Consider the following 17,397-nt stretch of genomic DNA (forward strand, 5'->3'; position numbering starts at 1 on the left):
AATGGTGGGGGGGGGGTGAAAAGCCATTAAGTTTGAACTGAACATAACAATGCCATCTTGCATATTTTCACCTACTAATTTTGAAGTGTTTCAAATTATTCCAGAATACACTTTATAGTTTTATAATATCCCATATGTGTTACTAGGTTTAAGAACACCAAATGTTTTTATATAATACTGAGAAATTTAATTTCTGGTAGAAATCAAATTAGTATCTTTGAAAGAAAAAGAAAAAAATATGCCAAATTCTCCTTCTGTTACGTGTCAGATTCTAACTTTCTGACAGAAAAATTAAAACTGAACTTTCCTTATAAGAAATGATTTGACCTTTTAAAATGTTTTTCCTCAGTACCACTGTAAATATATTCTAGATGTCTCGATTACAATAGACAAAATTTTGTCTAAAACACTAAAATGTTTAGTGATGACAAAATTGGCTTTTCATTCCTTTCAAAAGCACTTAGTAAATGTCTACCTAGAAAATATTTTTATAATTACCAAAAATGATAAAAAGCCTGTTTTTATAATTTATTTTTAAAAAGTATCTAAATGAACCAATGCAAACTAAGATATACATAGCAATTTATTTGAATCTGTGGAAATTTAAATTGCTAATAACATTTATATTTAATAGTAAAGTAAGTATCCATCCTAAAGATACTCCCCAAACACCTCAAATTGAGATAAAATAGCTTTAAAAGCCCATACCTCTAGATATATAAAGGGACTACTTAAGAAAAACAAGTTAAATTCAAATTAAACTATTTGTATTAAGTAATTTCAGTTACTAAAACTGAAGAAGAATAACAAGATAAAGCCTAGGAGTGAGAAACACTAAGAGAGACCTTAAACGGATTTTTACTCAAGTAAGTTTTCAGGCTATAAGTTCCTTGCTATGAATACAAACTTATAAAAAAGGAAGAATAATAGACATCTCTTATATGATGCAAATTAGAAACTGCTTTATTAAAAGCAAACTGTTTATCAGCTAAGTACTTTCATTTTCTGTTAACTAGTCTACCATGTTATTATGCAAGTAGTCCAGGACTACGAAACTTGATTTTAAAATACCAGGTTAAGGTTTATGCCTCATTCACTACTGTATAATAAAAAAATAAAGCATTTTACAATTCTCTTTATGAAGATGTAAACATTAGGGCTCAGATATGTTAATTAAAACATTCATTGTTTTCATTTTAGTTCACCCATGTGAGAAATTCAAGCTACTTTAATGGACTGTAATAGCACTTCTCAATTCAGAAACCTTAAAAACAGTAGTTCTGGACTTAAAAAATTATATTTAAAGCATCATAGGTACAATTTAGATCTTACTCTATAAAACTAACAAAACCAATGAAAATAATCTCTAAATTCTAAAACTCAGCATTCAAACATACGAAAAGGACTGGAAAAAAGGAACTGTATTACCATTTTAAAGACTGCTATTATATGTGCTTTAGTGTATGTTAGAAAAGACATGACCCAAGTTTTACTTCTAAAATCCATTGTTGTTGAACTCAGTTTTTTAATAAGTATGATATTTCACTTTCAATTCCTTCTATTAGAACAGTAAAGGCATAATTTTCTATTTTAATTAATATAACCAATAAAGTTTTACTACTTTAGTCATGACAACTTGAAAAATACTTTCTTGTGACAGAACTTACTCACTTATGCCTATTAAACAATGACCACTGGATAACTTTACTCGTCATATCATCAAAGTCTTTAGCTTTTGGGTTATTCTGATTCTAAGAAGATAATCTACCAGGAAATTTTTGGCTTTCATGTGTCTACTTCTATTCAGATGATTTATTTCTTGGAAGAGTAGGGATATTCTAGAACAGTACTGTCCAGTAGAAATATAATGTGAGTCACAAGTAACTTAAAATATCTAGTAGTCACAATAAGGCAGGGAAAAACACGTTAAATTAATTTTAATGATAATTTGCTTAACCCAATTTATCCAAAATATCATTTCAACATGTAATCAATGTAAGAAATTATAAATTCTTTTTATTTTTTGGACTAAGTCTCAAAACATAATATGTATTTTACATTTATGGCACATCTCAATTCACACCAGCCACATTTCAGGTACTTAAGTGCCACATGTAGCTAGTATTGGACAGTGCAACTGTAGAGTATTTACAATTACAAAGTAATAATCAAAACTAACTTTTATCAAAAATGTGAGATTAAAGCGATATCTACACTTAGGAAGGTTTTCATAAAACTAAAAAACTTGAGGATCATAAAGATGTTACTTAATATTTATGAAGCTAGGTTTACAACATTATTTTAAATTTTCAGCTAGCTTTATTTTACTACATGCTTCCATTTTCCCATCAACAGAAAATGAAACTTTAATCTATTTCAAACAAAACTATAAACAAGTACTTATTATAATGAGATCTGATTTTAAGTTTATTTAGCCTTCTTTGATACTGCATACAATGCAAGTTTTATTCCTGAATATAAAATTGCATGGAAACAAAAATGCTTTCCCTCCCAAAAGAATTTTTTTTTAACTTTCTCAAACTGGAATACACAGCAAATTACAAAAGCACAAAGTGAAATAATCAAAACATATGAACAAAGGACATAAGTCTTACATGTCAGGTTAACCCAACAGTAATAACAGATCAAGAATAACTCAAAGAATCCACTAACGAATATGACTGCAATTAAGTTCTCAAATAGGTGCAAATTTGAATTATAACATCTGCTTTTTCTAAACATGTCTAAAATATATGTTTAATGTGTTATCCTTCCAGCTAGTTTCCAAACTGTAAAAATTTGGAAAAGGTCAATTTCCAAATCAACAAAAATGGCAATACTGAAAGATGGTCTTTGACAGGATGTAATGGCATCGACTTCTTCAAGAACTGAATGTGGAAGTAAACAACATAAGAAAAGGATGTTATGCTAAAACAGTGGTGTAGCTCTTTAAGCAGATTTTTAAAAATCCATGAACTTGTCTTACTGTTTCAAGAACCCACAACTAAATTTCTATGCTTAACTATAAACAGGCTGCACAAAAGCTACCTAAAATCTTTCTTTCTCTGCTTTTGAGTGTATCAATTTAGTGTAGCAACATTAACTTTCTCAGGTTAATCAAAAGTTCCTACCGGAACTTAAAGTTTGACAAATACAAAAATGGAAAAAAGATTACTTAAACACTTTATTTGGGATACAAAGTCATTCTAATCACAGCTAGTGGGAAGAGAATAGGAATTAAAAAGAAGGGGCCTAGCTAAGGGGAGAGTAGGAATTAAAAGGGAACCTAGGTGGTTATTTAAAAAAAAAAAAAAGGAGGGTAGGGATCATGAAATGAGATCTACTTTATGTCAGTGATTACTTGAGACTATTTTGATGTCAAGGTTCTGTCTGCCGGTATCTTAAACTGTTCTGTGATTCCAAGGATGGAAATGACAGCTACCTACCCCCATCTTCTCCCTTCCTGAAAGCTAAGAAGAGAGAAAAGTAGAGCTGCTTCTGAGAAACAAAGATGCTTTCTACCATTCTTCTAAGATGGTGGAAGAGTCTCCTTAACAGGCTTCCCCAAGAAGGAAAAATGAAACAGGGCAAGAAGAAAACCATAGCAGAATTCCCTGGCTGTTTCATGCCATTGCTCCGTCACCACCACTCTGCAACCACTTAGGTCCGGCCCTCTCCCTCCCAGGAGGTTAAGCCCTCCCAGGGCATTGTTTGGCCGGGGTCCCTATTTAACACTCAGTCGCTTCCACCATCCCTGCATCTCGGGAAGCCCCAGGGCAGAGAGCCGAAAAGATAGGAGAGGACTTGGTTTCGAGGACCACCTCCAACCCCACTCTTACTAACTGGTGTAGAAAAGGGAGAGGGAAGCCTGCCCTTTGCTTGGATGGGTTCCTTAGGGGCTGAAGCGTCCCCCCGGCCGGTGTCGACGGGAGGTGGCCATTTGCGCCAGGCGCTCGGTACTAAAAAGCCCTACCGGGGCGAAGGGCCTCCTCCTGCCCAAGACTCCGGGCCCCGTTCGGGTGTCAGGTGCGGCCCTCAGTTACCAACCCTCGGAGCACCGGAGACAACAACACAGAGGCCACGGGTTGAGACCAGTCTCCCGCCCGACCGCCGGGGACCGAAGACCCGGGCTGGGGCCCGAGCCGCATCGTGCCCGCCCCCGCCCTACCTGAGGGGGCCCGGGTGGGGTCGCTAAGGGCCGCTCCCGGGGGCCCCGCGACCGCGCGGCTCGGCGACGGAGGCGCCTCGTCTCGCCGGGGCAGAGCTCGGCGGCGGCTTCACGGCCTCAAACTCCATCGGGAGCTACAGGGACAGCCCCGTTGGCGGCGGCGGAGGCCGCGACGGGGCCTCCTCCTCCTCCCTCCGCCTCCGCCTCCTTCTCCTCCTCCCCCTCCTCACCACGGAGGCGGACCTGGAGGGATCCCGACCTAGCTCTCGCGAGAAGATACTCCCCACCTCACGCGAGATCACACATGACCGGGAGTTGGGGAGGTGGAAGAGAAGTGTAGCAACCCCCGCCACCTGGACTGCGCATCCGCTTTCCTCTTGTCGACTGAACCACCCCTATCACGTGACCAGGGAACCCTGGAGGACTGTGGGAGGTGTTGTTAGCAGACCTGGCAAGCCAAAGGGGTTGATGGGAAACTCCCTGCACATTAATATGCACCTCGAGCCAGTCTCGAGACTCTGGTTTGAGCCAGAGTCTGACTCACCTTGTGGAAGGTGTAGTATATGGATTGAGCATAATCTGATGCATCTATATTATATTGTACTGACTCTCCCATAATAAAATGCTGACCGAATCCCCCAGGCGCTGCACCGAAGTGTTAAGCAAGCTCCCTATTTAAAAAATAAAAACAAGCATTCGTTTGCCTGGCATAACACTTATTTCTTTTTTTAAACAGAAAATTCTGAATCCTTCGGAGAAGGCAATGAGACCCCACTCCAGTACTCTTGCCTAGAAAATCCCATGGACTGAGGAGCCTGGTGGGCTGCAGTCCATGGGGTCGCTAAGAGTCGGACATGACTGAAGCGACTTAGCAGCAGTAGCAGTTAGAAGCTGGCAGAAGTCAAAATTCAATCAGATTCTGGCATTACTATCTCAAATATTTGTTGAAGGATTTGTTCATGGTAAACTGTAAGGGAGAATTTATTGTTTTTATAGATGAAGAACCAGGCTAGGAATAGAGATCAGGGAAATAACATTAACAGACCTGTGGCTTTAGTACCATGTGGCAGGTCCTGAGTTAGGTAATAAATATTTTAATCTTACTATTTTGTTTCATGTGCTCATCAAAATATTCCTAAAAGATACAATGTACTCTTACTGTTGAGAAACTGAAAAACAGATTAAGAAAATGGCTGTGAATTTTAATTAAACTCAAGTCACTTTACAATGTGAAACCAGACGTCCAACAAAAATGTTTATGGAAGTAAATCCCCACAAATTAGAAGACATATGGAAAAGAAGTTTATAAACTATAATGAGTTTAAATATATATGATTATTATTGCCCAGATGACCAAAAAAATCAGATCATATCAGATCAGTCGCTCAGTCCGACTCTTTGCGACCCCATGAATCCCAGCACGCCAGGCCTCCCTGTCCATCACCAACTCCCGAAGTTCACTCAGACTCACGTCCATCGAGTCAGTGATACCATCCAGCCATCTTATTCTCTGTCGTCCCCTTCTCCTCCTGCCCCCAATGCCTCCCAGCATCAGACTCTTTTCCAATGAGTCAACTCTTCCCATGAGGTGGCCAAAGTACTGGAGTTTCAGCTTTAGCATCATTCCTTCCAAAGAAATCCCAGGGCTGATTTCCTTCAGAATGGACTGGTTGGATCTCCTTGCAGTCCAAGGGACTCTCAAGACTCTTCTCCAACACAACAGTTCAAAAGCATTAATTCTTCGGCGCTCAGCCCTCTTCACAGTCCAACTCTCGCATCCATACATGACCACTGGAAAAACCATAGCCTTGACTAGATGAACCTTTGTTGGCAAAGTAATGTCTCTGCTTTTCAATATGCTATCTAGGTTGGTCATAACTTTCCTTCCAAGGAGTAAGCGTCTTTTAATTTCATGGCTGCAGTCACCATCTGCAGTGATTTTGGAGCCCCCAAAAATAAAGTCTGACACTGTTTCCACCGTTTCCCCATCTATTTCCCATGAAGTGATGGGACCGGATGCCATGATCTTCATTTTCTGAATGTTGAGCTTTAAGCCAACTTTTTCACTCTCCACTTTCACTTTCATCAAGAGGCTTTTGAGTTCTTCTTCACTTTCTGCCATAAGGGTGGTGTCATCTGCATATCTGAGGTTATTGATATTTCTCCCGGCAATCTTGATTCCAGCTTGTGTTTCTTCCAGTCCAGCGTTACTCATGATGTACTCTGCATAGAAGTTAAATAAACAGGGTGACAATATACAGCCTTGACATACTCCTTTTCCTATTTGGAACCAGTCTGTTGTTCCATGTCCAGTTCTAACTGTTGCTTCCTGACCTGCATACAAATTTCTCAAGAGGCAGATCAGGTGGTCTGGTATTCCCATCTCTTTCAGAATTTTCCACAGTTTATTGTGATCCACACAAAGGCTTTGGCATACTCAATAAAGCAGAAATAGATGTTTTTCTGGGACTCTCTTGCTTTTTCCATGATCCAGCAGATGTTGGCAATTTGATCTCTGGTTCTTCTGCCTTTTCTAAAACCAGCTTGAACATCAGGAAGTTCACGGTTCACTTACTGCTGAAGCCTGGCTTGGAGAATTTTGAGCATTACTTTACTAGTGTGCGAGATGAGTGCAATTGTGTGGTAGTTTGAGCATTCTTTGGCATTGCCCTTCTTTGGGATTGGAATGAAAACTGACCTTTTCCAGTCCTGTGGCCACTGCTGAGTTTTCCAAATTTGCTGGCATATTGAGTGCAGCACTTTCACAGCATCATCTTTCAGGATTTGGAATAGCTCAACTGGAATTCCATCACCTCCACTAGCTTTGTTCGTAGTGATGCTTTCCAAGGCCCACTTGACTTCACATTCCAGGATGTCTGGCTCTAGGTCAGTCATCACACCATCGTGATTATCTGGGTCGTGAAGATCTTTTTTATACAGTTCTTCTGTGTATTCTTGCCATCTCTTCTTAATATCTTCTGCTTCTATTAGGTCCATACCATTTCTGTCCTTTATCGAGCCCATCTTTGCATGAAATGTTCCTTTGGTATCTCTGATTTTCTTGAAGAGATCTCTAGTCTTTCCCATTCTGTTGTTTTCCTCTATTTCTTTGCATTGATCACTGAAGAAGGCTTTCTTATCTCTTCTTGCTATTCTTTGTAACTCTGCATTCAGATGTTTATATCTTTCCTTTTCTTTTTTTGGCCACAACAAAGATTTTCTTACATGCATTTTTATCCCTTTCATTCTCTTCTCTTTATGAAATATATGCCAAACCAAGAGAAAGGTTCCCAACGATGATTCACTTGGCTCACTGTTTTCCATTCAACCAGATATATATGTATATATATATATATATATATTTTTTTTTAATGCCACTGGTCAGTGGTATGTGATAATGTGGTGAGATTTTTCACAGGTGACCTGATCACAATCAAAATTTCAATTTCAATTCTCCTTCCCTAGCACCACCTACACCTGCTCTATTTTCTCCATTTTTAAACTCTGACATACTATATTGGTTTTAATTATTTGTTTAGTGTCTGTCTACCTCTGAAACTCCAATACTTTGGCCACCTGATGCGAAGCGCTGACTCACTGCAAAAGACCCTGATGCTGGGAACGATTGAGGGCAGGAGGAGAAGGGGACGATAGAGGATGAGATGGTTGGATGGCATCACCGACTCAATGGACATGGGTTTGGGTAGACCCCGGGAGTTGGTGATGGACAGGGAGACCTGGCATGCTGTGGTTCATGGGGTCGCAAAGAGGTGGACACGACTGAGCGACTGAACTGAACCTCCAGTACAATATAAGTTTCATTAAGAGTAGGGATTTTGTCTGTATACCTAACTTCTAATACAGGTATACGTTGTAAAGACTAAGTATTTGTTGAATGACTAAATGAATACCCATGAAAAACAGTTTCCTTCTTTAAAATTCACAGATTAGACAAAAGACAAAGCTCCCCATTCCCATTTCCAGTTTATTATTTCTTCTGTAAACATATAGAATAGTTACATCCAGGGGAAAAGGGCACGGATTTTCTTTTACACCAAACTAACAATTGTCTCTCCAAGATCTTTTATACATAAATCCAGTAAATGAAGAAGCGGAACCAAAACATACTGCATACTTTTCCCATCATACCAGAAACCACAAAGAACTAAAAGTGAATGTTTTCAATGAATAAATTCAACATTTTACTTTGCCATACATTACTTTGCATTTTAAAAAACGATTTCATTTTCCTGAAATTGTTTAGATACATCATGCAAACATATACTCCCCCAGGAATGACCTGAGATCACTCTGTGCTAGTGAACAGGAATAAATAATAATAAATAACAACCAGCACTTTCACAAAACAGCCCTGCCCCACAACCAAGTCTCAAAGAGCTTACAAAAAATTTCACAAGAATTTTACAAGGCACACATAAAGCAAAAACATAGTACAACCATAATTTTTTTCAATCATCAAAGATAGATACCAACTCCCAAAAAAGAAAAAGTTTATTTCTATTCTTTTACTCTCCCTCCCATCTCCATCCCTCCCCCACAAAACTTCATTCTAGGAAGCAAAAATAAGAGTACTTTAATCATAAAGTATTTCTGAAAGGAAAATGTCCTTATGCCTAAAAATGTCCAATCACAGGTCAAATGGGAAAGAAAACTGAACGTTGTGCTATCAAATTCTCGAGTGGAAGAAAAAGTTTAATTCAGAAAAATTCTGCCTCCAATGGAGTACTCAAGGAGCAACATTCATAAAGACACAAAACTATCCTCCCTGGCTTTTCCCTCTTCTCTGGCCTTAGAAATTCAGGAAGATTTACATATAAAATCAAAGAATTATAGACCTTGAAATGATCTTACTTTGTCAAAATTGAAGTTGTCATTTTACATATAAACTTATGAAAAGCTCAAGGAGAGGTGACCTACCCAATGTCACTAACTAGTGACCTGGGTGTTATGAAGTTGTTTTTCTTACCCAGTATGAGAGCTGGATTATTTAAAATCTCTCCCAGAGTTAAAAATCTATAAAGAATTTATTTTTCACAAAGCATCACAAAAAGGGTATTTAACACTTATACAATCAACATGTGATTCATCACAAAATACATTAAATGGTACAAAGTATATTACATTTTAAAATGTGAAAGGGCTTCCACAGAAACTAAAGTGAGTGAAGTCGCTCAGTCGTATCCGACTCTTTGCGACCCCATAGACTATAGCCTACCAGGCTCCTCCGTCCATGGGATCTTCCAGGCAAGAGTACTGGAGTGGGGTGCCATTGCCTTCTCCAGAGGATCTTCCCGACCCAGGGATCGAACCCGGGTCTCCCGCGTTGTAGGCAGACGCTTTACCATCTGAGCCACCAGGGAAGCCCTACAGAAACTAAACGTAACAGAAATTCTAAATAAAGCTGAGGTGAGTGGAGGAGGAACAGAACATCTTGAAATAAGATATATCCAGTCAGGCTTCTTTACTAAAAGTAGTTCCTGTGTTTTAGAAGATATGATTTGCCCTGCAGTATGTTTAAATCTTGTTATAACAACAAAACATTTTGTATTACATGCAGACAGGGATATTAGAAAGCCATGGCTCGTTAACACCACCTTAATATTACTCTCGGTAAAATAACCACACATCCTGGTTTTGCTTTTGGTACATTTCTGAAAATATGAAATGAAACTCTTAAGCAGGGCTTCTAATGTAAATTTGTGCTGCATGGTACCCTGCTATACTTCAGGCTGATGTGGAACCCTCTAGGGACCTCAAATCCCAGCACCTGGTCCTCCGCCTCAAGTAAATCAGATGTTGCCATTACTGCTATGATTTATTCCAGGCCTGAGTGCCTTATTCTCCTCTTCTTATATAGTGGAAAGTTTCTTGGCTGGTGGGACCTGTTTCCTCACCAGGAATTGAACCTAGGCCATGACAGTGAGAGCCCAGAATCCTAACCACTCACTAGGCCACCAGAGAACTCCTGGGCGAGCCTGATCTGAAGGGAAGTGTCGGAAACCTCACTTGTTGGTCTCTGTGAGGGAGTTTGCTGTGCTGAATCCCTCTTGTGACTGTGGGCAGCAGAGGACTGTCTATTCCACATGGTGAGGTCATCCATGTATGTGTGGTTATGGCACAGGAAGGGGTATGCTAATTCTAAGCAATAAACAACATCTTTCAAACTTTCAAGATAAATTTCCAAAGACTCACGTGGCCTACAGGAAAGGAAAGAACTGGAGTCTGGAATGGCTTTTTCTCAGGAACGGTTGACCTTTGAGGAAATGGCCATTGAATTCCCTCAGGAGCGGGAATGCCTGGACTCTGCTTACAGGGCCTTGTACAGGGGTGTGATGGCAGAGACCTGCAGGAACCTGATCTCTGTGGAGATCTATTGATGGTTCTCCTGAGGACGACCCCGCTATATTTACGGAGCTCTAGGAAATGACAGACAAGTAGTCAAAAGGGAAGAGCCAGATGAGGGAGCGCCTGGCAATCCTCTCAACTCACGTGACAGAGCTGGAAGAAGATCTGTACACAGCCAGAGAAGACCTCATCAAATCTAAGGAAGTGAGCACAAAACTGCAACGAGGTGTTTGTGAAATTGAGGCTGAAAACCACCAGTTGCAGGAACTCCTGGAAGTGGCAGAGCAGAAGCTGCAGCAGACCCTGCAGATAGCAGAGATGCTCCCCAAGGGGGAGGCAGAGTTGGTCAGAGGGTGACCGTGCTCTCCAAGGCAAGGCAGAGAGAAAAAATGAATGAGGAACATAATAAATGTTTGTCAGAACTGTTGACAAGCTTTTTTCAGAATCTAAAAAAAGGCTTCAGCTTTATCTCAAAGACAGAATGGCGGCTCTGGCACAGAAGTCTCCTAGGAGAAGTGGAAAAAAGCAGTTAGAAGAAAGGCAGCATGATAGGGATCAGCTAAGACTAAACCTGGAAACCTTGAGAGCTGAACAGGACCAGACGAGGCTGAGGGCTTTCCCTTCATGACCTGACTTGTGCAGGGTCCTAGATGCCAGGTTCCTCATGGCAGACAAGCCTGCAGTGTGGAGATGCCCCCAGAAAAGCCGGCTGCCAGGGCTACACGAAGAGCCTTCCATGAGCCTTCCTCATGAAGCTTACAGTTTCATGAGGTACAGGATGACAGGAAGGCCATAAAGTGTGGAATCTTGGCTCCCTCCTCCCCATGGTCTCTTTAGCTGAACCAGCTGCACAAAGGGGCTCTTCTGGCCACAAGGACATCAAGGACATGTGTAACTCAAAAGGCTTGCAGGATGGCCCTGAGCAACCCCAGCAATAGTTAACAGCAGCCACGACTTGCTGCCCAAAGCCCCCAAGAAGAAGGCGTCAAGTCCTACTATCGGCCTCTAGTCCGGCAAGGAAGAAAAAGGCTAACCTGGACATCTTGGCAAGAAAGTCTATAAATATACATACTATAACTGAGGATTCTGCATGCCACAACCAACACTCCACATGCCACAACTAGAAGGTCCCATGTGCCTCAAATAAGACCAGGTGCAGCCTAAATAAATTAAGAAGAAAAAAAAGAACACTAATAGCTTCAGTTCAGTTCAGTTGCTCAGTCATGTCCGTCTCTTTGCGACCCCATGAACCGCAGCACACCAGGCCTCCCTGTCCATCACCAACTCCTGGAGTTTGCCCAAACTCATGTCCATTGAGTCAGTAATGGCAGCCAACCATCTCATCTCTGTTGTCCCCTTCTCCTCCTGCCCTCAATCTTTCCCAGCAACAGGGTCTTTTCCAATGAGTCAGCTCTTCGCATCAGGTGGCCAAAGTATTGGAGTTACCCATATTTAAACCGTTCATCTAGTGATACTAAGAAAACTAATATATACTGCCAATTCAAGATAAAAAAATATGGAATGAACTACTGATCCAGCAACATGGATGAATATCAAAGGCATTAAAGTGAGTGAAAACAGCATCTCAAAAGGGAACTATAAGATTCCATTCATGGTATTTCAGAAAAGGCAAAATTATAAAAATGGAGAACTGGCACTCGGGTTTAGTGCTAGGAGGAGGAGTGACTACAAAGGTGAAGCATACACAAGTGTTGGAGGGTGATGGAATGTTCTGCGTCCTGAGTGCAGTGGTGGCTGCATAACTCTGTACATATAGAAACATTCATAGAACTGTATACCAAAAACAAGTCAATTTTACTGTATGTTAACTAACAAAATAAATTTCAAAAAGAAAACATAACAAATACCTTAGAGCTTCATGCCATTGATATAATTTTACTGGCCACTAAATTATTAAATGTCACCATATTAAATAAAATCAAGAAACCTGGGCCTAATTAATCATTCTAAAATATATATACTAACAACTCATAGATACACTATTGTAAGGAATATTACCTTTATGTATAAGGAAATTCTGCTACTTCCAAGTGAATTTGAATGGTGTTCCTTTACAGTTTAAAACAACAGGTATCATGGTGTTTAGTTTAGAATTTCCAATACAGTTCATTATAAAAAATTAACTAGTCCTACCTGTTGTTAAAATGACTAATGAATAATAATATGCTTTAAATTTTTTTTCCTCTTCTCAGTATCCTAATTTATTAAAATTATGGTATGGTTGGATTGTACACCTATATCCATCATCTAGGGATCTGAAATCAGAATCTGGAAATACTGCTGGATCCTCTGTCAATAGAATCAAGAATATTTAAGAGGAACACTATTTCTTGAGATAAACCACTGAGACTCATATATAATGCATGAGACAAGATGGCATCCTATCAGCTTTATCATGTCTCCCACACTTTGGAACTGGTAGTACAAGTTCAGAAAGAATAACATGTGTAGGTAGACCAAAAATAAGATCTAAAGATGGGGGTGGAAATGCAATATTACAAATGCTGCATTTCTATAGAAAGACTTGCCCAACAGAATGATATACAGCATACATAACAAGGTGTGATTCTAGTTACAGTAGGTTTTGCCTTTCCAGATCATGCCTGGGTAGTTTTTCACCACTGCTTCTGCCATGGAGAGAGGTTAAATGCTTTTTGAGGGCAGATTTGTGCTTGAAATCCATGTCACAACAGTGGCATTTGTATGGCCGATCCCCACTGTGTATATTCAAGTGGTCCTGAAGTGTGCTTTTTGCAGTAAATGTCTTCAAGCACACAGTGCACTGAAAGGGCCGTATGCCCATGTGCCCTCGAATGTGCCTGTTCAGATTTTTCTTTTGTGTAAATGTTTTCCCACACTGTAAGCACAAGAACAGTTTATGCATCTTAAGGTGGCGCAGATAGTTCTCAACATGAAGAAACCCTCGAGGGCACCGGGGGCACTGGTGCCTCAGGGAAAAAGCATCCTCTAGATTCTGAATCTCATTCACTGGACCATGACTTCCTTCAGTGTTCTCACAAAATAAGCCTTGATCTTGATTCCCAGGAACTTCTGCCACTCTGCTCTCAACTGTAGAATTGATCAGTGAATGCTGTGTTTCTGAGAAATACATGCTTGCTTTTGAAGAGGTACAAGGCTGTGAAAACTTTCCATTTTCTACACCCCCAGTACTGATAGATTCCACATGGAGGATACGAATTTCATTGTCTTTAAAACTCATGTCTACTGAAGACAGCTCTGGCGATCTCATTTCCTCTCTCTCTGTGGTCAAGCTCTCTACTGTAGACTGTAAAACGTTGCTTTCCTCTTCTTTAACATGGAAATCTATGTTTACAGGACTATCTTCTGAAATTTCAATGATCTCACAGTCTTTATCTGAATTTTCATCTTCATTCTTAACATCTGGATCAGAGGATTGACAGAGGTCAACATGCTGATTGTTATTTTTCATAGAAAGATCAATTTCCAAATACTTTGACAAAGCTTCTGTGCACTTTTCCACAATGTGAACCATCTGAAGGTAACTGGCAGCAGTCAAATATTTCAAAAGCTCTTTCCTTTTAACTTCAAGTGCTCCAGTGTAGCAAGAGAGCAACAATTTTCTGCCAACTTCTGCACTCTGCAAGATGGTGATTCTGACATGTTTTGACTGAGTGAGTAAAAACTGATCTCTCATAAAGGTGGAGCAAGCAGCTAAAATCACCTTGTGCCCCTGGAACTCAGTGTCATTAATATAAATTGACACATCACAAAATAAATTCTGCTGCCTCAAGAGATTCATTTTCTGCAAGACTACATCTCCTTGTTGTTCAAACTGGAAGTGCAGAACATCAGACTCAGCAGCCATGGTCACAATCTAAGCAAAATAAAACATAAACATGGATGTAAGGATCGGAATTGTTTTACTACATTGTGATAGCAAAAATAAATCATCCCCAAATCCTAAACCTAAATTAGGTAGAAGATAACTCAAATTCTAATCTGTGTGCTAAGACTGAACCCCTAGGGTAACCACCTCAAAATCCAAAAAAAATAAAATGCATTTCTCTATGATCTTGTGGCAGGTAACCACCTCAAAATCCAAAAAAAAAAAAAAAAGCATTTCTCTATGATCTTGTGGCACATTTAAAAAAAATTTTTTGTTACAGCATTTTTTTTGTTCATTGTTCTACTTTTATTTGTACATTAAACATTTTTCATGGCAGACTAGTTATGTTACATACAGCATTTATTACATTGAATTGTCCTCAACAGTTTTTATGTTTTTCTCTTTGACTAAACTCTATGTGCCTTGTGGACAAGGACATTGTTAGGGGCCACTACTAAGTGGACTTAACAGTTTCCCAAATTAGAATCCTTAATATAATCACCAAACTTCGTAACTCCTCATCACCTGGACCTCCAGGTAAGCAGGTCCTTCCTTCTGCATACCTGGACCACTGCAGCCTCCTTGATGCCAGTCTCCTACATTACAAACTACCCTCCTAAAACCCATCAGAATAACATCTTTTAGAACTTTTAAAAATTTTTCTATTTTTCTTTTCTGCTTTAAATCTTCCATGATTCTCCTCCATCTCCAGGACAGTCTAACCTTCTTAGCGAATACAAGATCCTTCATTATTTGGCCTTCACCAACGTTATGGTTGTACCTTTCCTCAATCTCTTACATTGAAGCTGCTTTGATATTTAGATTTTCACCACTGCTCAGACAAGAAGACCCAATTACATCTTTGTACTAAAGTTATATTCGCGCTTCCAGCTAGTGATCTGGCATAAGGCTCAAATCAAATAAGATTTCTCCTCCAGTCTCCCGACAGAGTCAGTACTTTCTAGAACATCATGAAAAGGAGCCTAGTTCATTTGAGGTCCTTCAGCGAGCATGGTGGCCGGAACAGAGCAGGGGCAGCTGCGGGAGTATCTGTTGAACTGAATTCGGATCACACCGGCCTGGATGATCCTCTAGTTCGTGACATAGGTCTTCCCGAGCCAAGCCCGCCAGGGCCAAGGTCCTGACGGCCAAGTGCCTGCAGCAACATTTCAGCCACTCCCCGGCCGCGCCTCACTGCTGCCCTCCTGCTCCCCTGCTTCCGCCTCAGGCTTCCCCACCCGCGAGACTCCAGGGCACTCACTCACCGACTCAGAAACCAGAGTCAAGCTTTCCGCGGTAGCGGCGGCTCCGGCCGGAAGGTGGGGGGGGGTGGGGTCAGCCTGGGGAGGAAACACATCCGGGGTCAACCAGCTTCGTTCCTCACTGGGGCCCTCTGGGCGTCCCGGAAGGACATTCTGAGACAGTCTTCCTTCCTCACTGCCCCCGCGACTGGGATGACAGACCCTGGAATTCCCTCGAATCCCATCTCTCCTGTCCCACTTTCGGCACTCGATCCGGTTTGCTCCGTGAGTTCTCAACATCCGAATGGCAAACGGGTTGTAAAGTTGTAGTATAGCGCATCTGTCGGAGTACCCGGCGCAGGGATCCCGGGAGACCCTCCTGGATTATTAGGGACCGGATCCTATGCTTACCCGCCATATAAAAGGTGGCGGAGAGGGGGGTTGGGAAAAGAGGAGGGTGCTATTGGAATCAGTATTGGAGATTACTTAATTAATGCCCCGTCAGGATATGGATCCCACCTCACCTGTCAACCTATGGCTTCCTCCCTACAGCCCTACCCTTCTCAGTTCCTTGGGAAACGCAGGCATCTATCTAAACCTTTAACCTGGTTCTTTCCTCCAACATAGGCTATTTCCTTCTACTGTAATAGAACGTGGTTCAGCAGAGGTTGCTGCGGGCCATTACCCGCCCCCCTGCCTCCCCGTTACCAGGGAACGGTTACCAGACCACTAATGGTTGTTCAGCTATTGGTCTGTGCACGGCAATCCTACCCCCTAGAACCCCCAACCTGGGGGTGGGGTGGGAACCCTGAGGGGCATTTGGGTTGGGTGCCTGGCTGCCTTAGGGATGAGAACTGGACAGGGTCTAGGGACCTGGCCCTAAGGGAGCAGACAACTGAAATCTGCCTCTCTAGCCAGGACTTGGTCCTCAGATTGTGAAAGCTGTGCCTTGGGACCTTGCCCTTTCTTGTCAGAACAGAGAATATTTACCTGGTGGAGATTTACAGAAACATCGATACCTGACCATGACCGGACCTCCAGAACAAATACACCAGGAAGTTTGCAACAACTAACGTTGTGCCTCTCTCACCTTTCCTACCAAATGGCTTTGCTGAAAGCTTTTGGGGAGTTTCTCTGATGGGTCAGCTGGTAAAGAATCCGCCTGTAATATGGGAGACCTGAATTCAATCCCTGGGTTGGAAAGATCCCCTGGAGAACAGAATGGCAACCCACCCCAGTATTCTGGTGTGGAGAATTCCATGGACAGAGGAGCCTGGTGGGCTACAGCCCATGGGGTCACAAAAAGTTGGGACACGACGGAGCGACTTTTACTTTTGGGGAGTTGGGGGTTTTAAGGCAAGAGTCACCCACCTCCTTGCATGGCCCTGCAATAAACTTTTCTCTGTTCCAAACTCCCAACATTTTGGTATTGTTTGGCTTTTCTGTGCATCTGGTGCATGGAGTAACACTACCACTCATCCTTCAAAATCCCATTCATCGTTCATAAATCACATCATCCCTAAAGCCATCTTGAATTGCCATGAATTACTTTGCTCCCACTTGGGGAACCAGTAAACCCTTTGGCTGCCTTAATGACTGTAATTATCATACCTGAATTGAAATCTATGTCCCACCTAGGCAGCGGTATTTAGGACAGTGACTTACTGATCTTTGCATTCCCGGAAGTCTAGCGCTTAGTAGGAATCAAGTATTTGCTAAATGAAGGAAACGTC

The 17,397-nt window shown here is 41.3% G+C and overlaps 2 protein-coding genes and 1 long non-coding RNA gene across 8 annotated transcripts in view; 1 reads left to right on the forward strand and 2 right to left on the reverse strand.

The window, feature by feature from the left end:
• Positions 1–4,511, reverse strand: part of RC3H2 (ring finger and CCCH-type domains 2) — a 59,806-nt gene extending 55,295 nt beyond the window's left edge. For 3 of the 5 annotated variants that reach the window (XM_061433448.1, XM_061433450.1, XM_061433451.1), the window contains exon 1: positions 4,169–4,509. The gene's annotated coding sequence lies outside the window, so the exon portion shown is untranslated. Of the gene's footprint in view, positions 1–4,168 lie in introns of all 5 variants that reach the window. The other 2 variants (XM_061433449.1, XM_061433452.1) reach the window with 2 other exon arrangements.
• Positions 4,512–8,133: 3,622 nt separating this feature from the next.
• ZBTB6 (zinc finger and BTB domain containing 6) lies at positions 8,134–15,747 on the reverse strand. 2 transcript variants are annotated; one of them, XM_061433477.1, is made up of 2 exons: positions 15,689–15,747; positions 8,134–14,411 (listed from the first exon to the last, which is right to left on the reverse strand). In XM_061433477.1, exon 2 carries the CDS (start codon positions 14,400–14,402, stop codon positions 13,128–13,130), a length of 1,275 nt encoding a protein of 424 aa, XP_061289461.1. In that variant the 5' UTR covers positions 14,403–14,411; positions 15,689–15,747; the 3' UTR covers positions 8,134–13,127. The 2 variants fall into 2 exon arrangements, with proteins under 2 accessions (XP_061289461.1, XP_061289462.1); XM_061433478.1 differs by lacking the exon at positions 15,689–15,747 and adding an exon at positions 14,987–15,669.
• A 3-nt stretch (positions 15,748–15,750) lies between these two features.
• Positions 15,751–17,083, forward strand: LOC133257523 (uncharacterized). The gene is made up of 2 exons (XR_009739585.1): positions 15,751–15,949; positions 16,639–17,083. It is a non-coding gene; the product is annotated as an uncharacterized LOC133257523 (long non-coding RNA).
• The last annotated feature ends 314 nt before the right edge of the window (positions 17,084–17,397 follow it).

Source organism: Bos javanicus, chromosome 11 (genome assembly GCF_032452875.1).
Source record: "Bos javanicus breed banteng chromosome 11, ARS-OSU_banteng_1.0, whole genome shotgun sequence".
Taxonomy (NCBI): domain Eukaryota; kingdom Metazoa; phylum Chordata; class Mammalia; order Artiodactyla; family Bovidae; genus Bos; species Bos javanicus.